At 46.4% G+C, this 22,163-nt stretch overlaps 1 protein-coding gene across 1 annotated transcript in view; it reads left to right on the top strand.

Annotated features, from left to right (window-relative positions):
* LOC121580857 (centlein-like) overlaps positions 1-22,163 on the top strand; it is a 73,814-nt gene that overhangs the window by 23,438 nt on the left and 28,213 nt on the right. Inside the window, exons 5-11 of the mRNA XM_045212843.1 lie at positions 2,863-2,954; positions 4,452-5,011; positions 7,937-7,979; positions 8,950-9,025; positions 9,347-9,600; positions 18,704-18,771; positions 18,822-18,894. Coding sequence (XP_045068778.1) covers positions 2,863-2,954; positions 4,452-5,011; positions 7,937-7,979; positions 8,950-9,025; positions 9,347-9,600; positions 18,704-18,771; positions 18,822-18,894 — 1,166 coding nt within the window. The remainder of the gene's footprint in view (positions 1-2,862; positions 2,955-4,451; positions 5,012-7,936; positions 7,980-8,949; positions 9,026-9,346; positions 9,601-18,703; positions 18,772-18,821; positions 18,895-22,163) is intronic.

Below are 22,163 nucleotides of genomic sequence, written 5' to 3'. Positions count from 1 at the left end.
GTCCTAACCGACTTGCCAAAACTATAGTTTGTTAACAAGAAATTTGTGGAGTGGTTGAAAAACACAAAGTGTATGTAAACTTCCGACTTCAACTGTATGTAAAATGTGTGTAGAATGTACATGTAACAACAAAGGAAAAAGCTGTAAAAAACAACGTCTATCTTTGTCTTCCGAAGAGGGTGGATGCCCCCTCCCCCCAAAAAAAATAAATTAAAAAAGAATACACTGAATAACGGCACATATGTTGTTTTAACATACGTATGTCGAACATCTGTTGAACGGTAGTGTTCTGACGTGCTTGTAATGTTGTACTTCCTGGCTTTTTTTTGTTTGTTTGAACACCACATCTTCAGTGGAATTAACAGGACAATTCAATAAAAACCTGAACAACCTGTTCTAAATTGACTGGGATATCAAAAAGAATGCATCTTCTTTGCATAGTGCATACCTCCCCTCCTAATCGTAGAACGTGCATCACTTTGTCTGTGTCCCAAATGGCACCCTATTCCCTACATAGTGCACTACCTTTTACCATAGTCCTATGTGCTGGTCAAAGGTAGTGCACTATATAGGGAATAGGGTGCCATTTGGGACCCTGCGCTTTTACTCCAATCTGCATCCCTTTGTCAAATACTGAATAACCTACTACAGTGGCCCTTTTTAATTAACGAGTTCAATAACCAATCTGTTCTCCATCACTTTAATTTACCTGATGATTAATGATGGTGTCTGTCGGCCAAATGCGAAACCAGGGCTACAAAGGATGCCACTAATTAAGATGGCGCATCCCATTGACAATCAATGGCATAATCAGAAAAGCTGAGAGATAGACCGGCTTTGAAAGTAATGGTTTAACATTGTATCCTGTCTGTCACCCAATCAACCAAATTAGAGACCTATAATCTCTACACAGCACCACCTGAGTGAAAGCACGGCTGCAGCCACAGAATGTTTATGATTATACTACTACCTTTCACTTCATAATAACGTAAAGGCCCAATCCCTATTTTGAAAACTGTCTATAAATATCACGGTTAGGCCCTTTAAGTTAAACCCAAGGATACATGATTGATTGTGACAAAAGTGATTATGTAATTGATTGACATACAAGATATAAATTGAAATTGCTAACCGTTTTTGACAACTCTGAGGCCTGCTCATCATAAACCAACACTGTAGCGGCTCAAATCAGGCCTTGGCAACACAAACCCAGAGATCCATAGAACACGTTTTACGAGCGGCCCCGGAATTAACTCTTGCGGAACCCCTCTGACCCGATCAAAGGGAGAGAGGTTCAAGCAGCAACCCAACCCAACCCTATCACAATCCCGCTAAAGAAAGCCAACAGATGAAAGGCAACGCTCCGTGGCGGAGACCTTTGTGGCTCGGCCTGTAAGGGGCGGGAGAGGGAGGAGCGGAGGAGGAGGAGATGCGGGGGGGGGGGTTGAGAAGACGTTAGAGCCTTTAGACGTTAATGAATGCTGTAGCATTGGGACCTCCTCCAATGCAAAGTGACTAGAGAGCCACCGACCCCCTCCATATCAAGGTACTAGTGCCGAGGTGCCAACTCCCCAGCCACCCACCCCCCAGCCCGGGCCGTCGCTGCTACGAGCGGGATAATTGTCTCCCTATCTGGTTATGTACACGGCGCGGCACAGCAGCCCTCGCTAATTATTTGGGCTCTGGTCTGATTGGATGTGACAAGCCAGGGGAGACAAAAGAGATGGCTAATTCAAAGTAACAAACTTCCTTTTCCCCTCTTCGGCCATGCACAGGAGAAGGAGGGAGGAGCACAGTGCTTCAGAGCGAAGAGCTGATCCACCTCTTTCTCTCTCTCCCTCTCGCTCTCACTCTGTCGCTCCCTCTCTCTCTCTCTTTCTCTCTCCTTCTCCTGCATCTCACGGCAAAAGGTCAACTGACCTGAAAAGTCGAGTGCCTGAATATTTCACATTTTCAACCTCATCTGACAAATGAGTTTCCTTGTACCACCATGAAAGTTTAACCAGAAGGAGCGAAGGAAAAGTTTTGTCTTCGTTATTATTTAGCCTCAACCTTTTTATTTACATTTTTGGGGTCAAAAAAGAGGGTAGTTCGCACACAAAATAGACAAACTCCTATTCATTTTTAAATGTAGTTTTTTTTTGCTTGTAGCAGCAGGGGAATCTGGTGCTACAAGCAGTCTTCTTCACCGGTGAATGTTAAAGACATATTAATAATGACTTGTTGAACTGCTCCTAATAAAGGAAGATTTTATTCGTTGGAGAGGAGTTATTCTACTGGGGGTGGATGCATGGTGGGCTACAAAGCAAGCAGGGCAGCCAGGGTTTGTGCATTCACAGGGGAGTTGAACATTTCTCTACGTTTGTTTAAGATCTCCAGGGGTGGGGGTTGAGTTTTCACCAATGTCTGCTTTTGATTGAACATAAAATATAAGGCCTTTATTATTAGTAGTGGTTGATAAAGTCCTATGGTTTTAGAATGGAAATGGATATTCTAGGGTAGATGTATTTATTCTTATCCCATAATATGACAAATCACTGTCTTCAAATGCTCTTTGCGTTGTCATTTCATAATGGTTTTATATCTCTGAGTAATTGCCAAAGTGATATAATTTAGGGCCCTCTTGTCTTGAACTTAAACGGAAGATTTAAGTTCAGACACTGGCAAGCCATGTGTTTCTTCCTGACACTATTTTCAGAAAAGAAAAAGTAGCCTACAAGAATAGGCTTACGATGTGAAAAGAAATCAATTAGACATAATTAATCAAACTTGATTTAATAATATAAAATTTGGCTGGCTGAAAGGAAGAAGACACTTGTCTTTTCTTCGTGTCACAATAACATGCTTTGTTCTCGTCGGCAGAGCTTCTTCACAAAGTGGCAGCCGAGCCGGAGGTCAAGAGTAGCACTCCCAAAAAGCCCTCTGCCGAGAGAGTGGAGCAGTCGCTGAAGAAGGTACAGTAAACTGCTCTTTGTCACCGCCAATAAAAGAAACCGGCAAGACAAAAGTCTTCTTCACCACAATACCTGGAACTGAAGTTATTTCTGTAACACTGAAGTGGGGAGAGAAATACCGTCTTGGCTCTTGGAAGTTTTATTTGGATGTTTTGTCGTTGAGCAGACATTTTTCTGGTCAAAATAACAACTCGAAAAACATATTTGAAAAGGATTCAATGTCTGTTGTTGGTTGCAAAGGCTTTCTTCTGAGAAGTACTAAACAACCACAAATAATGCCTTTCTAAATGACTTCTTCCCAGGCCCCATCACTCACTGTGAGTGTGATAATCCTCCACAATGACGTTGGTGAAGTGCCATCCAGGGGATGTTAAGAGGGGATGTAAGAGCGTGCTAATACGCCCATAATAGTCATGCAGTGGTATGTTGAAGAGGTTTGAGAGGGACACAGGGAACTATTTTAACGGGGAATTAAATTGTTCCAGAATCATTTATAGCAGATGATGCCAAGGCGGCTAGAGCCAACGAATGCCATATGGCGGTTTAATGGAGACTGTCATGGCATCTATTACTGTCTGACAGTACCATGTTAGTGTAATAACCAACAGGGGTCAGGGGAGGAGGGGAAGAGTGGAGCAGCATTCATTTATCCTCTCCGGAAATGGTGGGTAATGGAAATACATTTTGGGAAGGCCCGGTAAGGAGAAAGTATGTGTGAGCGTGTGCGTGAAATTTTACATGTCTTCCCGTCTCACAGCAAGTCGATGATCAGGCGGACCAGAAAGCCGTCCTAATTTTGTTTGAATGGTACCGTGCTGCTTAAGCAGAGGGCAGAGCCCAGCACAATAAAAGGGAGAGATTGCCTGGGGGTATAACTATACCCAGCAGGCATCCACTGTTCTGTTTAACCGTCTCCACCCAAGATCCAACAAAGAGACAAAGTGGTCCTGTTTCGTGTTTAGTGATGGGTCGGGGGGTTAGCAGTCATGTCCGTAGCCTCTCTGGATGGGAGGGGGGTAGGGGGCTCTCTCACCCCCCAAAAAAGAGGCACAGACAGAATGGGAGTGTTTACATTTTAGTAATTTAGCAGATGCTTTTATCCAGAGCTTACAGGAGCAATTAGGGTTAAGTGCCTTGCTCAAGGGCACATCGACAGATTTTTCACCTAGTCAGCTCGGGGATTCGACCCAGCGACCTTACTTAACCACTAGGCTACCTACCGCCGTGTTAATGGTCTAATGGTTTGTTTCAACCCTCTACTGCCCTGGCCTGCATAGTTAATGTGAACACAGGTCAGAGTAGAGAGAAACACAGACACTACCCTGTTTTTGCAGTTCAAAGTGGACAGGATTTTTCTTGTTCGTAGCTTGTTTTAAGACATTTACAGATTAACTCAGTGAATATGATATCCATTAACTCTACATGGCAGAGGACATAGAGTTGCATGACTGTGAGATTACTTTTGGTCCTAATGAACACTCAATGATCGCCATATAGATAGAACAGTTGGAGAGGAGGACGGTGTCCATGGAGCAGGAGACCGAGAGGCTGAGGGAGGACAACCAGGACCTCCAGGAGGCCAACTCAGCTCTAACCCAGGACAACGAGCACCTCCAGGCCTCCCTGGCCCACCTCCGCACCCAAGGGGCTGCCCGCGATGAGGCGGCTCATGCCCAGGCACTCGCCCAGGGTGAGAGACACCGTGCCGAGGCCCTGGCCCTGGAGATCCAGCTGGAGGGGGCCAGGAAGGAAGCCGGACGCACCCGGCAGCAGCTGCTCCGGCTCAGGCAGGAGCTGGGCATCCTGAGGGCGGCCAGGGACTTCAACAGGAGCCAGAGAGGACCCAAGGCTAACATGCTAACAGGGCTAGCTGCAGCAGCCACAGCAGGAGGAGGAATAAGTGGAGGGGCATTAGCAAACAACAAGGTCAAATTCAAAACAGGCAGAGGCCCAGCGCGGCTGCACCGCCACCGAGCGGTCGGCCCCAATCAAGCCATCGGAGGAGGAGGAGGCCGCAGCCCTGCTAGGGACGACTGGGAGGACATGAGTGCGGACAGGTACGACACACACACTTTCTCTCTCTCTCTCTCTCTCTCTCTCTCTCTCTCTCACCCCCTCATTATTTTTTAGGAGGGGGTGGGGGGGTTTAGCGGCATCGAGGGGACACGTGCATATGCAAAGCGTAAGCAAATGGGTGATTGAATTTTCAGCGCCTGTCTAGTTGGTATTCAAGAGCCAAAGGAAGAAGATGGCGAAAAAAAAAAAAAAAACTACTGTCAGATCCTTTGAAATATCCTGGGACGTCTTGCTCGGAGCTTATTGACTGAAATTTGCATGCAAAATTAGCCACCTCTGCACACAGAGTTGAACTGGTGCCAAGAAAGCCCGACACTTGATATGATAAGGGCCCGACACTTGATATCTTCCAGTGATGCAGTCATGAGGCCTGGAAATTGACAGTTTGGCAGCTTGATTTAATTTACCGGTCCTTTGCATATTCACCCCCCTCTTGACAGCAACCAAGGCATTCCCAGGCATAGGTTCCCCCCCACCACCCCAACCCCAGTCAGTTCCGTTATCTTGTGACATGTCGATTCAGGATGTGCGCAACCATTTTTTTTCTCCCTCCCTCCCCACACAAACCCCCTCTCATTCCTCTCCTCGCCTTAATTTAGTTGGATACATTTTGAATGACCCTCCTCGGCTCGCTACCAGATGTCTACAAGCTGTTTAACACTCTCCAAATTAAGAACCATCTACAGTAATTATTTCATGTATGTTTTATGCTAAGAAGCCACTGAGCTAACGTTTATTGAGTGATGGTTGGGATGATTTGATTTCAAACACCGGCTACCCACACCGCTGGCTGATGTTTATTTCTCACCAAGACTCTCTTCCCCCCTCCAGCAGTAGCCTAGCTACACTTCACACACACACACACACACACACACACACTCACCTCACCTCTCCCATGACTAATTCATCTCACTGAAATCTTATCCAGGGTCTATTGGTTACTCACATGGGGATGTTGAAACCTAACAGTGGCTGTATAAACCTATGGCGTGCTTCTCCCTTGTCCCTAATGTGTCTAATAAGCAGCTGTAAGATACCGTTTTAACCTAAAAGGGCGACTTAGGAGGATTTAGGAAAGTGTGTCTTAAATGAAGATGTCTTAGTTAAGTTACCTGTCAGTTGAGGTGTAGTGCTGTAAAGCCTTCTGTCTCTCATGTCCCAATGTTATTATGCCTATAGGTGCTTGGGAAAATGTGAAGGTTTTTCATCCTGCAGAGAATTTGTTAAATACCAACTAAATGAAGACATCAGACTCGTTAAAGAAGTGACTGACAAGCGCCTTCCTCCGTCTTGGTTTTTAACTGTTCTTCTCAATGCCTCTGGCTCTCGTTGTGGTTAGACAGTTTCAGGAAGAAGTACCTTAAGGCTGGCGGCCATTTTACATTTTCACCACATCAGCAGTTTGTTTGGAGAGTAGAGCAGGGATGAGGCAGGGGGCTCCGGGAGAGTACTGTAGGGGCTAGCAGGAGGTCTCTGGTATACAATATATAATACGCCTCCGCAGTCCGCACTGCTGCAAGACACCAGCACACACACACACACACACACACACACCCACACACCTGTCTCCCGAAGCAAGGCAGCCATGACACGACCAGCACACTGTCCTGTCCACTCAGCACATCTGAGACTGATGGAATAGTAGAAGTGCCCTAAACAGGGGGAACGCCCTGCCACAGGGTGTGAGATACAGTGATACAGCTCACTCCCTGACAAGGTGATCACCCCCGCCCTGGCTGAGTGAGTGGTTCAGCCCAAAGGCAGTGAGCAGGCAGGTAAAGACAGGCTGTCTGAAGGACCTGTCAATTACAACAGCATATCATGCAAATACAGTCTATTCAATACATCCAGCGTACTGTTATAGTGAAGACTTGACTTGTATCCACAGGGTTGGTTTGTATTGAAATAGTTATTTATTCCCCTTACTTTGGTATCGTGTATTGTAGGCTAAATGCCTCTCTGGTGCAGGTATGTGGTATACTGGAATGCACAGTACTCGGCACAGTCTGTCAGTAGGCCAGTCTTGGGCCTTAGTGGCTGGGTCTAGTCCTTTCTCCCTCCAGCCTCCAGCCTCCATCCCCAGCCTCCGCCCCCCAGCCCTGGGGCCTTTTGGTCTGTCATGTCGGAAGGCTGATGGTGATGTGGAGCTCTTTACCTCTGCTGCTCTCACCGCCCCACGTTAATAAACCCACAGCGTAAATGTCACTGACTTCCACGTCAAAGGTCACTGTCGATAACTGGGGGGAATGGGGTAGGGAGTGGAGGTGTGTTGTGTGCCCGTGCCAGTGTGTGTGTGTGTGTGTGTGTGTGTGTGTGTGTCTCCGAAACCTTTATCGCACGTCCGTCCATCAGATGGGCTCGTCTCGTCGTCGCTCAGCCATGCCACTCACACACGTCTGTCACACAGATAGCACTAATGAAGGCCACAGCAGTCTTCATACATGTTGATACACACCGTAGCACAACTGATGAGGTGGAATTCATTCAGGTCATTTCCAGGAATTCAGGAAATAAATTCAGGAATTAAATTGCACATGGAATGAGATGGAAAAAACAATACTCTGCTTGATGGTAAATGGAACATTGGATATATAAATTGTTATTGAACTTCCATACATGCAAAATTCAAATATTACTGTGTTAATACATATTCACATTCTTTATTTTTCTCTCTCTCTCTCTCTCTCTCTCTCTGTCTCTCTCTCTCTCTGTCTCTCTCTCTCTGTCTCTCTCTCTCTGTCTGTCTCTCTCTCTGTCTCTCTCTCTCTGTCTCTCTCTTTCTGTCTCTCTCTTTCTGTCTCTCTTTCTGTCTCTCTTTCTCTCTGTCTCGCTCTCTCTCTCTGTCTCTCTCTCTCTCTCTCTCTCTCTCTCTCTCTCTCTCTCTCTCTCTCTCTCTCTCGTGACAGTGGAGAGGAGTACTGTGACAGCCTGGACAGTCACCCAGTCAAGGTGGGTCCATTTGGAGCAGTCCATCTATTCTTCCATTCACTATAACCTCCATTCAACCAACTAACAGGTCTTTACACATAATGTGTAATTGGAGTAGTTAATTGAATAGTTGTTTGTAATGGGTGAGTCAGTCAGGATGTTATTAACCTGGGTTTGGCCAAGCCGTGTCTGGCCTATATTACACACTGCTCTACATGGCTTTCGGCTCTGCCTCCTGTGTTCCAACAGGTTGTGGCTTCTTCCTTCCTCCATCAATAGTCCAGGTTTCTCTGTCCTTGTTTTTGTCTATTGTCAACTCCTTCACTGTAATACCTGGCAGCTATTCACCAAAGAGAGAGAGACACTTCTCTAGAAATGGGTGGATGGGGGTGTTCTCTAGGCTCTTCTATCTGTCAAGACCCCAGTGTCTCTCCGATCCCTCATTCAGCCCCTCCTCCACTCCGCATGCCCCTCCGCCCGCCCTGCCAATCAGCTCCGCCCAGCCTCATCGCCATGACAGTGGAGCCACGCGCGCTGTGTCACAAACCAAAGGGCTTCCGGAAGGCTCCATGTGATCAAACCAGCCCGTGATTAAACCCTACCGGTGCTCCGGGGGGGAAGGGCTTTGATGTGACTACAAACGCTCTCGGGCGGTGTCACACACACACACACACACACACACACACACCGTGGCGCACAGGGGCAAGGGGGTGAGTGAGCGCGGGGGTGTTTCAACTGGCACCTGTCAAGAGAGTTGCGGCGGTGTAGAGTTGCGTTCGAGTCGACGTGTGTTGTATTAAACACGTTGCGCCGCATTACTGCGCGGTGTGATTTGTCGCGTCGCATTAAACGCCACATGCTGTGATTCCTGCGTGACACGACACGCCGCGTTCAAGACTCCCTCAGTCTGTTGCGGATGTCAACCTGTTGTGTTGCATTAAAAGGCAGGGTTTAAAAGCGTTGCAAAACGTTTTTGTTTGTCTTTTTCCAGTCACACAGGTACGCAGCCACCTCAGAACAGCCAGCGGAAGAATTCTCCAGAACGCAGCCCGATGTTCCGAACCAAGGTAGCAACAACACGGTTTCATGTTTCACTCAGATTTTCACTAAACTTAAACTATTTAGGGGGGGAACCACCAAAACACACACTATTGGAAACGACACTTGATACAAAACAAGTTTCTGTTATCTACGCTGTTGTATCGGTTATATATGGAATGGCTTAGTCAGTCTGGTAATAGAATATCACACACACACACACGTACACACACACATACACACATTTGATAACTCTCAGCAGCAGAAATCTAAATGGGGATTGTGAGTGTGTTCACCGCTGTCTTGTACATGAACACACTGAGGAACGCACTGTGTTCTCCCCTTGTTAGGAAATAAACAGAGGGAGCCGGGGGAGGAAGGAGGGCTGAGACGGAGTGAGAGAAAGAGGAGGAAGGCCCAGAGGTGCGGCTGCTGCGCCCCCTCCTCTCTGCGCGGGCGCGTTCTGGCGCTCCAGCGCCACCTCGCCGTTCTACAGACCGCCCGGCGTGATGCCCAGCGCTCCGCCCGGGAGCTGCGAGACGCCAACGAGAAGATCACTTCGCAGCTCAACCAGAGACTGAACGTCAGCAAGCAGTTATCACAGGTACCACAGACCAGAGGAGAGGATATGGGGGACGAGAGTGGAACCAGAGAGAAGGGGAAGAATGGAAAGATAAGGAGGGGGGTTGGTACAGTAACTGGGAACAAGGAAGTTGTTCTTTTTCTCTCCTCTTTTTTTCTTCCTGTCTTTTCTTTTGTCTTTCGGTGTGTTTCTGGGGGCCCTATCCCTGGCTGCAGTGGTAGCAGCTCCTTTGCGCTTATCATGCTTAATAAGTGTGTGTCTGACAGGCCTGCCCTCGCCTGAGGAGGTCAGCACCACAGAGGAGCAGAGGAAGAGACACAGAGCACTGAACACACTGCTGCAGTCTCCTGCAATACCCTACTGACTACTATACTATACCCTACTGACTACTATAATATACCCTACTGACTACTATACTATACCCTACTGACTACTATACTATACCCTACTGACTACTATACTATACCCTACTGACTACTATACAATACTATACCTTACTGACTACTATACTATACCCTACTGACTACTATACTATAATATACCCTACTGACTACTATACTATACCCTACTCACTACTATACTATACCCTACTGACTACTATACTATACCCTACTGACTACTATACTATACCCTACTGACTACTATACCCTACTGACTACTATACTATACTATACTATACCCTACTGACTACTATAATATACTATACCCTACTGACTACTATACTATACCCTACTGACTACTATACTGTACTATCCTATACCCTACTGACTATTAGACTATACCCTACTGACTACTATACTATAATATACCCTACTGACTACTATAATATACCCTACTGACTACTATACTATACCCTACTGACTACTATACTGTACTATACTATACCCTACTGACTACTAGACTATACCCTACTGACTACTAGACTATACCCTACTGACTACTATAATATACCCTACTGACTACTATACCCTACTGACTACTATACTATACCATATGGACTACTATACTAAACTATACCCTACTGACTACTATACTATGCTCTACTGACTACTATACTATACCCTACTGACTACTATACCCTACTGACTACTATACTATGCCATATGGACTACTATACTAAACTATACCCTACTGACTACTATACCCTACTGACTACTATACTATACCCTACTGACTACTATACTGTACTATACTATACCCTACTGACTACTAGACTATACCCTACTGACTGCTAGACTATACCCTACTGACTACTATACTATACCCTACTGACTACTATACTATACCCTACTGACTACTATAATGTACTCTACTGACTACTATAATGTACTCTACTGACTACTATAATGTACTCTGCTGACTACTATACTATACCCCACAGACTACTATAATATACCCTACTGACTACTATACTATACTATACCCTACTGACTACTATAATATACCCTACTGACTACTATACTATACCCTACTGACTACTATACTATACCCTACTGACTACTATACTGTACTATCCTATACCCTACTGACTACTAGACAGTAGACTATACCCTACTGACTACTATACTATACCCTACTGACTACTATAATATACCCTACTGACTACTATACTATACCCTACTGACTACTATACTATACCCTACTGACTACTATAATATACCCTACTGACTACTCTACTATACCCTACTGACTACTATACTATACTGTACTATACTATACCCTACTGACTACTAGACTATACTGACTACTATACTATACCCTACGACTACTATACTATACCCTACTGACTACTATAATATACCCTACTACTACTATACTATACCTTCTGACTACTACTATACCCTAATCTACTACACTATACCCTAATGACTACTATACTATACCCTACTGACTACTATACTATACCATATGGACTACTATACTAAACTATGCTCTACTGACTACTATACCCTACTACTACTATACTATACCCTACTACTACTTACTGTGCTGTACTATACCCTACGACTCAGACTATACCCTACTACTACTAACTATACCTACTGACTACTAGACTTCCCTACTGACTACTATAATATACCCTACTGACTACTATACTATACCCTACTGACTACTATACTATATTGACTACTATACTAAACTATACCCTACTGACTACTATACTATGCTCCACTGACTACTATACTATACCCTACTGACTACTATACTATACCCTACTGACTACTATACTATACCATATGACTACTATAATATACCCTACTGACTACTATACTATACCCTACTGACTACTATACTATACCCTACTGACTACTATAATGTACTCTCTGACTACTATAATTACTCTACTGACTACTATACTATACCCTACAACTACTATATATACCCTACAACTACTATACTATACCCTACTACTACTATACTATACCCTACTGACTACTATACTGTACTATCCTATACCCTACTGACTACTAGACAGTAGACTATACCCTACTGACTACTATACCCTACTGACTATACTATACCCTACTGACTACTATACAATACTATACCCTACTGATATATACCCTACTGTCTATACTATACTATACCCTACGACTACTATTATATACCCTACTGGCTCTATACTATACTATACCCTACTGACTACTATAATATACCATACTACTACTATACTATACCCTACTGACTACTATACTGTACTATACCCTACTGACTACTAACTATATACTATACCATACTGACTACTATACCGTACTGACTATTATACTATCCCTACTACTACTATACCCTACATACTACTAGACTATACCCTACTGACTACTATACCCTACATACTACTAGACTATACCCTACTGACTACTATAATATACCCTACTGACTACTATGCTATACCCTACTGACTACTATGCTATACCCTACTGACTACTATACTATACCCTACTGACTACTATAATGTACTCTACTGACTACTATAATGTACTCTACTGACTACTATAATGTACTCTACTGACTACTATACTATAATGTACTATGCTGACTACTATATTTTACTATACTGTACTGACTCAACCAGCTAGTCTCTGAAACAGTGTCGTAGTGTTATTTCTCAGACTCAATTGCACACCGAATTCAAACATTTTTTTTTTGTTCGCTACGTACAGTACTTCATTCTGAGACTGCCATCGTTGAAGTCGTTTGTGGGGACGTCAAAATGAGGGGTGTTGTACAAAACAAAGCCATCAGCCATTGGATCATATCTAACCAATCAGAGTGTCAAAGCCAATGGCACATTTTCAAAACGCTGCTTTACCCACGTGTGTTCTGGCTCTGGCCCAACCTATTGGTTTCTGGGACCAATCAGACGGTTTAAAATGGATTTCCATTCTAGAAATCGCTGGGGAATCTCATCACTCATTGCGGAGATGAAACTAACATCCGTGGTCGCGGTGTGTTTGTGTAGTCAGGCAAATTCTTCCATGACTTGCCTCCTCTCTCCCCTCTCTCTCTCTCTCTCTCTCCCCTCTCCGGGCCGTATGGTGAATTGTGGGACTGGCAGGAGGCCCCTGTTGGGCAGGCGCAGGCAGACCCCTGACCAGCCCCACCCACTGGGCCTGATTGGGTGTGTTTACACACTCAACGCAGCCCCGGCGTCTGGAGTGGCCTCCGGGTTCCGCCCCTACCTGGGTACCGTAGAATAGCACCGGGCCCCGGGAGACCCCACACTGGCTCTCGGCATTAATGACACACACATACAAATACACACACACACCCTAGAAACAGAGACACACACACACACACCTTTCCTCCGCTTGGGCTGACCAAAAAACAGCAATAGCTGTCTTTTACTCCTGCATATTAATGCCACTGCAGCAAGCCCTCAGCTCGAGCAGATAGAAAACAGGGATCATTCCCCCTAAAGGGGCACAAGGTCCTGTGCTGTTGGCTGGTTATCCGCGGGCCCCTGCCTGCTAGCTCTCTGACTCTGAGTCCAAATCTCTGGCTCTAATTGGCTTAGCCCGGCGCCTCGGGGCTGTCATGTAAAGTATGATGACAGTGTCAGAGACAGGAAGTAGAGGCTACCTCGTTTGTTTGGCTCTTAGTGGTGTCCTGTAGTTTCCTGTTACTTCAATGGGAAGTTGTGTTATTTAAATGTGATCGCTCTGTGTGTGTGTGTTCGTGTGATGAAAGTGTTATAAATGACTAATCTATGTTTAGAGGGTGTTCTAGTTCTGGCGTCCCCAGGCACAGTGGTGTGTTAGTGTGTGTGGCTGTGACATGGGGGGGGGTGGGGGGGGGTGGATGGGGGGAGGTATGGGGGGGGTTGGGGGGTGTGGGGGGGGGTAGGTGGGGAGGGGGGTTGGGAGAGGGGGTGGGAGGGGGGGTAGAAATTGATTGGAGGGGAGATGGGGGGGGGGAGAGGAGTGAGGGAGAAAGAGGTAGAGAGGGGGGTGGGGGGGGGGGTAGAGAGAGAGTGCTGTACCCTTTCTGTCTCTCACTGTGAACTGTTCTCTACCACATACCTTTCATCTCAATCCACCCCCACACCCCATCCCCACACTCTCTGTCAGAACCACTGCAATAGCTGTCAGAGCCACACACACACACAGAGAGAGGGACACACACTCACAGAGACACACACACACCAGTCTTTGTTGTATTTCCACCCTGTTCCCTCTCCATAATTGCCGTCAGTCTGTAAAACGTGACCTCTTATGGTGCTCTCTGTTCCTTGACTTCTGTCTTTGTACTTTCTGTTCAACAAGGTGGGAATAAAGCTGAAAAATCTGTTAGGAAATGAAGGATGATTGGCTATGGGGGGGGGACATTATCCTCTCTCACACTTTTCTTCTTCCTCTCTCCCTCTCTTTCCTCTTATTTGAGGAAGGAAGCCGCTTAGAGGAACCGCCCCTCTGGGTGACAGGTGGGATGTACTATATTTCGAAAATGTTCCTCCCGCTGGAAAACGTCGTCATGCATATTAACCAAAGGGGATCATTTGGGGTTGGATTAGGTACCTCTCCCTCCCCACCTCCCTGTCTACCTCGTTCTACAATTACGTCTCTTGACATAACCCACCGTAATCTCCAGGTGTGATCGGCCCAGCTCCCATCTTGCATGTAAGTGGCTGGATTACCACGGATTAGAGGGGTAAAACGTCACTGCTGACAGGGTAACGGCTTTTCTGGGTCCGGCTTTTTATGCTCATGCACGTGACAGAACCTGCACCTTAATCCCGGTGACTCACTATAAAGGTAAACATATAAAGATGGGTCCACTGCTGCCTTCAGTTGTCTTTCCAAAAATCTATGGTTCATCTAAAGTCTAAATCTAAGGTCATGCTGTTGGTCCTTGAGTTCTTTTTTTTATCTCTCTTTGAACAATATAAGTACTGTGTTTACTCTGCCATTTATTCCTTGGCCTGAGGTTTCTCTGGTGTTATTCTGGAAAAATAATACTGATATTATCTCAACTCCATTTTCAAGGTGTTGTATGTATATCTGGGTCTAGGTCATGTTGGCTAGCGTTCGCTTGTTGTGGTTGAGGAACTGAGCCGGCCCAAAATGTGAGTGTACTGTATGTGTCTATGACTATGTGGTGCCGTTGCTATTTTCGGAGCCACCGGCCTCATTATTTATCCTGCTAATGATTCGGTATCACTTGGAATGGCACCAGCGAGACCACTACCCTAGAGAGGGAGAGAGAAACTGAATAGAGAGGGGGGGGGGGAGGGTGCAAGGTGGTAGAGCGAGAGAGTGTGAGAAACAGAAATAGACAGAGCGGGAGGGAGAGGAGAAGGCGCGAGAGGAGAGTAGTGAGCGAGAAGGGGAGGAGACAGGAAGAGAGAGACAGGAGGCGCGAACTTCGCTGGGCAGCCTAATGGTCCCACCATGCATCAGAGTCAGTGTCATCTCTCACCAGACCCAGGGCTAAAATGGCCCCTCTAAATCAAAGCCTGTCTTACGGGAAGTGTCATCAATGCCACTCTTAACACACACACACACACACGACCCAGCAGCAGCAGCAGAAGCAGCCCCCCTCTCTCTGTCTCTCTCCATAGGGATATGGCCTGTGAGCCTTCAAAGAGGAGGAAACCTAAAACAAGAGGTATTCTACTAAGAGGTGTCAGCAGGCAACCAGATATCAATAACCTCCATGTATGCAGAGCAGAGAGGCCACCCCTGGGACTACTGCGGTTTCCAGGATGTTGGGGGGGTGTGGTGGGGTTGGGGGTGTGGTGGGGTTGGGGGGGTGTGTGGGGGGATTGAGAGGCTGCGGAGGGGGTTTTGGGGGTGTGGGGGGGTTGAGGGGTGTGGGGGGGTTGGGTGTGGGGGGTTTTTGGGGGGTGTGGGGGGGTGTGGGGTTGGGAGGGTGTGGTGGGTTGGGAGGTGTGGTGGGTTGGGAGGGTGTGGGGGGTTGAGAGGGTGGGGGGGGGGTTGGGAGGGTGTGGTGGGTTGGAGGGTGTGGGGGGTTAAGGGGGTGTGGTGGGGTTGGGGGGTGTGGGGGGGGTTGAGGGGTGTGGGGGGGGTTGAGAGGGTGTGGGTGGGGTTGAGGGGTGTGGGGGGTTGAGAGGGTGTGGGTGGGGTTGAGGGGGGGTTGGGAGGGTGTGGTGGAGTTGGGAGGGTGTGGGGGAGTTGGGAGGGTGTGGTGGGGTTGAGGGGTGTGGGGGGGGGGTTGAGGGGTGTGGGGGGGTTGAGGGGTGTGGGGGGTGTTTTGGAGGGTGTGGGAGGGTGTGGGGGGGGGGTTGGGGGGGTGTGGTGGGTTGGGAGGGTGTGGGGGTTGAGAGGGTGGGGGGGGGGTTGGGGGGGTGTGGTGGGTTGAGGGGGTGTGGGGGGTTAGGGGTGTGGTGGGGTTGAGAGGGTATGGTGGGGTTGAGAAGGTGTGGGGGGGGTTGAGCTGGTGTGGTGGGGTTGAGGGGGTGTGGGGGGTTGAGAGGGTGTGGGGGGGGTTGAGGGGGGGGGGTTGGGAGGGTGTGGTGGAGTTGAGGGGTGTGGGGGGGGTTGGGGGGGTGTGGTGGGGTTGAGGGGGTGTGGGGGGGGGTGGGGTTGAGAGGGTGTGGTGGGGTTGAGGGGTGTGGTGGGGTTGAGAGGGTGTGGTGGGGTTGAGGGGTGTGGGGGGGGTTGAGGGGTGTGGGGGGTTTGGGGGTGTGGTGGGGTTTGAGGGGTGTGGGGGGGGTTGGGGGTGTGGGGGGGGTTGAGGGGTGTGGGGGGGGGGTTGAGGGTGTGGGGGGGTTGAGAGGGTGTGGTGGGGTTGAGAGGGTGTGGTGGGGTTGGGAGGGTGTGGTGGGGTTGAGAGGGTGTGGGGGGTTGAGAGGGGTGTGGTGGGGTTGGGAGGGTGTGGTGGGGTTGTGGGGGTGTGGGTGTGTGTGCCACATATCACCTTCTCCCTATTTGCACTACAAAGTGAGCATGATGTTTGATATGATACCGGTCGCTTTATGTGGCAATGATAAATTAACAACAAAAATACTTGCATTGAGTACATTACTTTGATAAGAGGTTGAAATGATTCATTGGGGTTGACAATATGGTGCGTTAAACCGTTTAGCCCCAAAGCAAATGTTTACCATGTCTGATACACTGGTACAGTAGAATAGATGATGGGCTGGCAGTATTATCCTTCTCTCTCTCTCTCTCTCTCTCTCTCTCTCTCTCTCTCTCTCTCTCTCTCTCTCTCTCTCTCTCTCTCTCTCTCTCTCTCTCTCTCTCTCTCTCTCTCTCTCTCTCTCTCTCTCTCTCTCTCTCTCTCTCTTTCTTCACACTTCCTCTCTCGCTTCTAAACCAAACCCACCTCAACTCCCTCCGTCCCAGGGTGCACTCTGATTCTACTGGATGGCTCTATTCCCTGCCAATCAGGGTTAGAGAATTAGGGCCCTTCGGCGGCCGCACGTCAAATCATCCTGTCTTCATTAAGATAGAAACGGGATTTAATCACAGTTACCAGTCACTACATTACACTGTAGAAGAATATATACAGTAACTCTCAAAATACTTTGTTAGCCTATCATAAGGGGCTGGTTTCCCGACATAGATTAAACCTAATCCTGATTTAAAACATTCTCCATTGAGTGATTTAAAAAAATCCATGACGGGTTCACCATGTGATCACTTATTTCACTGCTTCATCTGTACATACACTACCGGTCAAAGTTTTAGAACACCTACTCATTCAAGGGTTTTCTTTCATTTTTACTATTTTCTACATTGTAGATGTCACGATCGTCAACACAGTGACCAATGCCATGCGTGGAATGAAACATACTTTATTCTATTACACCACACACACATACGTGATTGGCGTCCTTGTAACAGACACAAACCATACACGAACAAGATCCCACAAACACTGTGGCAAAACACGCTGCCTAAGTATGGTTCCCAATCAGAGACAACAAGCAACAGCTGACACTCGTTGCCTCTGATTGAGAACCACCCCGGCCAACACAGAAACACATGAGCTAGATAAAGAACCTAGAACACAAACACATAGAAACTACACACCCTGCTCCGCGTAACAGGTCCCAGAGCCAGGGGCGTGACAGTAGAATAATAGTGAAGACATCAAAACTAATGAAATAACACATACGGAATCATTAGTAACCAAAAAAGTGTTAAACAAATCAAAATATATTTTATATAACTGATCCTGGATCAGCACTCCTACACTGAGACTCTTTGTGGATACGTGTTCTGTGTTTATCTGAGGACTTGGTTTTTACTTTGTTAGATTGTTCCTCTCAGGGTGTCCGATCCTCCCTCGTGTCTCAGGTCGGGTCCAGCTTTCCCACCACCTCTCACTGGATTCACACAGACAGAATAACAACAAAAGTCGTGGTCAAACTTGAGTCAGAGTCGTTGTATTTTTTACATGATGCCACAACAGCAGTAGCAGGTATATTTTCTGATTCTCTCTCTCGTTATCTTTTCAGTCATGTTTTCTGTAAGTATTTTCTCAATCTATGCTGCCGGTGCTGGTATCATAGCATACTGTACGTTCTGACCTGCATTATTTTTTAATTCACCCAAAACTATTTTTGTCTTGTATATCTAACCTTATACCTGCAGTACTTTCTGACTACCTCTCTCTCCTCTCTCTCTACTCCCGGTGTGTTTAATGGTGTTCCCAGAAGCTGACCTCTGACCTGGCGGGTGTGGAGCAGCTGAGAGGTGCTGGAGATGGAGCTGGAGCAGTGGGGCAGATCCACAGGACCCCGACCCCCAGCAGCTCCCCTCTCCCCCCCCCAGCCCCTGGAGACCCCCACCTGCTGTCCTCAAAGCCCCTGGAGGCAGAGGTCAAACACTCCACACTAAACTGAAGGTTAGTGGTCAACTATAGAGGAAGCAGGAGTTCACAGCAAAAGATATACAGTGTTTATTTTTATCATTCAACCTTTATTTATACATTTGAGTCAATTAAGAACTGATTCTTATTTGCAATGGTGGCCTGTCAAGAAGAGAGCACAGCAGTAATATATAAGTATGTTTACTTATTTATTTGACAGGGACAATGCACACATTGCTGTAAATGTGCCAGATTTAGCCAGCTGGCTAGTTTTCATCTGTAGTCCCTGGGCAGATAGATAAAAACATTTAAGAAAGCATCATAAACATTTCACGGGAAAAAAAAGATATGTGCACTATACTAAACATGTTTATAGAAGCAAGGACCTTGACGTTAATTATCTGACGATGCTGACAGTTCCAGCAGGGTTGACAATGCTGTCAGAAACAATCCATCAAGCTTCAATTTAACACTCCTTTCATCTGAATTTTAAAACAAACAAAAAAATTAATTTATTTCAGATTTTATTCTAATATTTTCTCATTCTGATAATATTACAAAAATGTCCGTAGAACATATTTTTTTTGCAGACGATTTAGATGTCACATCTTTTCAAAATCGTATTAGATTTACCCATGACAATTACCCAGTGGTTTGCTATTATTTGATATGCCAGGGAACACCTGTCAGTGAGGTGAGAAATGGGAAACAACAGTGTGGTTGTGAGGACGTGTCCTCTGAGTGGCTGAACCCTCCGAGGTGTCAGGACGACACCATTATCAGCCCTTCATTAGCTCACTCATCAGTGTCATCCGCCATATTGCTACTGTCGTTACCAAGGTGATGGTGTAGTGTGAGAGGTGAGGAGGGGGAGCAGAGAGAACAGTGTGTTGGGGGGAGGGTGTGTGGGTGTGTGTGTGTGTGTGAGATCCTACGAGTTTCCACTGGAGACCAGAGCTCCTTTAAACCAAAGGGAAGCTGCACACACAAATATCCATCATTCTCATGATCACAAGCACACCTGTAGTCAAGGGCCACAAGGGTTGTGTGTGTGTGTGACGTGCACCAGAGAGACTTTGACACAACGTTGTCCTCTCTCTCTTTGATCCTGCAATAGAGCCATACTGATACACATGCAAAACATACACAACAAATATATCTTTTTTCTTTTTTACTCGACAGGGTTCTCCTTACCCCTCAGTCCTCTGCATAAATTATAAGCTATGATGTCATACCATTTCAGTTCAATTCCATTTGTATTTGAATTTAATTTAATTGAAAGAATTTACAGAAATATATGTACAGTGAGGGAAAAAAGTATTTGATCCCAAGCTGATTTTGTACGTTTGCCCACTGACAAAGAAGTGATCAGTCTATAATTTTAATGGTAGGTTTATTTGAACAGTGAGAGTGTCACGATCGTCTAAAGGAGCGGACCAATACGCAGCGCGTGGAGTGAACATAATGACTTTATTTCATAAAGCAACCACGAAAAAACAACAAATGACGATAGTGAAGTCCTCTGTAACACTGACAGAAACATGGAACAAAAACCCACAAACAAACAGTGAAACACAACAGTATATATATGGCTCCCAATCAGAGATAACGAGCCGACAGCTGACACTCGTTACCTCCGATTGGGAGTCATTGACCAATCACCACTAAACACAAACAAAATGAAACTCACCCAACCCCAACACCACCAAATGAAATACACCCTGGCTCTAACACACAGTCCTGGAGCCAGAGTGTGACAGAGAGACAGAATAACAACAAAAAAATCTAGAAAAACGCATGTAAAAAATGTAATAAATTGATTTGCATTTTAATGAGAGAAATAAGTATTTGACCCCTCTGCAAAACATTACTTAGTACTTGGTGGCAAAACTCTTGTTGGCAATCACAGAGGTCAGACGTTTCTTGTAGTTGGCCACCAGGTTTGCACACATCTCAGGAGGAATTTTGTCCCACTCCTCTTTGCAGATCTTCTCCAAGTCATTAAGGTTTTGAGGCTGATGTTTGGCAACTCGAAACTTCAGCTCCCACCACAGATTTTCTATGGGATTAAGGTCTGGAGACTGGCTAGGCCACTCCAGGAACTTAATGTGCTTATTCTTGAGCCAATCCTTTGTTGCCTTGGCCGTGTGTTTTGGGTCATTGTCATGCTGGAATACCCATCCACGACCCATTTTCAATGCCCTGGCTGAGGGAAGGAGGTTCTCACCCAAGATTTGACGGTACATGGCCCGTCCATCGTCCCTTTGATGCGGTGAAGTTGTCCTTCCCTTAGCATAATGTTTCCACCTCCATGTTTGACGGTGGGGATGGTGTTCTTGGGGTCATAGGCAGCATTCCTCCTCCTCCAAACACGGCGAGTTGAGTTGATGCCAAAGAGCTCCATTTTGGTCTCATCTGATCACTTTCACCCAGTTCTCCTCTGAATCTTTCAGATGTTCATTGGCAAACTTCAGACGGCCCTGTATATGTGCTTTCTTGAGCAGAGGGACCTTGCGGGCGCTGCAGGATTTCAGTCCTTCACTGCGTAGTGTGTTACCAATTGTTTTCTTGGTGACTATGGTCCCAGCTGCCTTAAGATCATTGACAAGATCCTCCCGTGTAGTTCTGGGCGGATTTCTCACCGTTCTCATGATCGTTGCAACTCCACGAGGTGAGATCTTGCATGGAGCCCCAGGCCGAGGGAGATTGACAGTTCTTTTGTGTTTCTTCCATTTGTGAATAATCGCACCAACTGTTGTCACCTTCTCACCAAGCTGCTTGGCTATGGTCTTGTAGCCCATTCCAGCCTTGTGTAGGTCTACAATCTTGTCCCTGACATCCTTGGAGAGCTCTTTGGTCTTGGCCATGGTGGAGAGTTTGGAATCTGATTGATTGATTGCTTCTGTGGACAGTGTCTTTTATCAGGTAACAAGCTGAGATTAGGAGCACTCCCTTTCAGAGTGTGCTCCTAATCTCAGCTCGTTACCTGATAGCACCTGGGAGCCAGAAATCTTTCTGATTGAGAGGGGGTCAAATACTTATTTCCCTCATTAAAATGCAAATCAATTTATAACATTTTTGACATGCGTTTTTCTGGATTTTTTGTTATTCTGTCTCTCACTGTTCTAATAAACCTACCATTAAAATTATAGACTGATCATTTCTTTGTCAGTGGGCAAACGTACAAAATCAGCAGGGGATCAAATACTTTTTTCCCTCACTGTATACACCACGTATTCTCACATGACAAAGACAGACGAGGTTTAAAAATGGATCGGTACACAATCACAATGTCCTCCTACTTC

This window comes from Coregonus clupeaformis, unplaced genomic scaffold (genome assembly GCF_020615455.1).
Source record: "Coregonus clupeaformis isolate EN_2021a unplaced genomic scaffold, ASM2061545v1 scaf0054, whole genome shotgun sequence".
NCBI lineage: Eukaryota > Metazoa > Chordata > Actinopteri > Salmoniformes > Salmonidae > Coregonus > Coregonus clupeaformis.
Note: the sequence above shows the minus strand (reverse complement) of the source record. Positions and strands in the feature narration are given on the sequence as shown.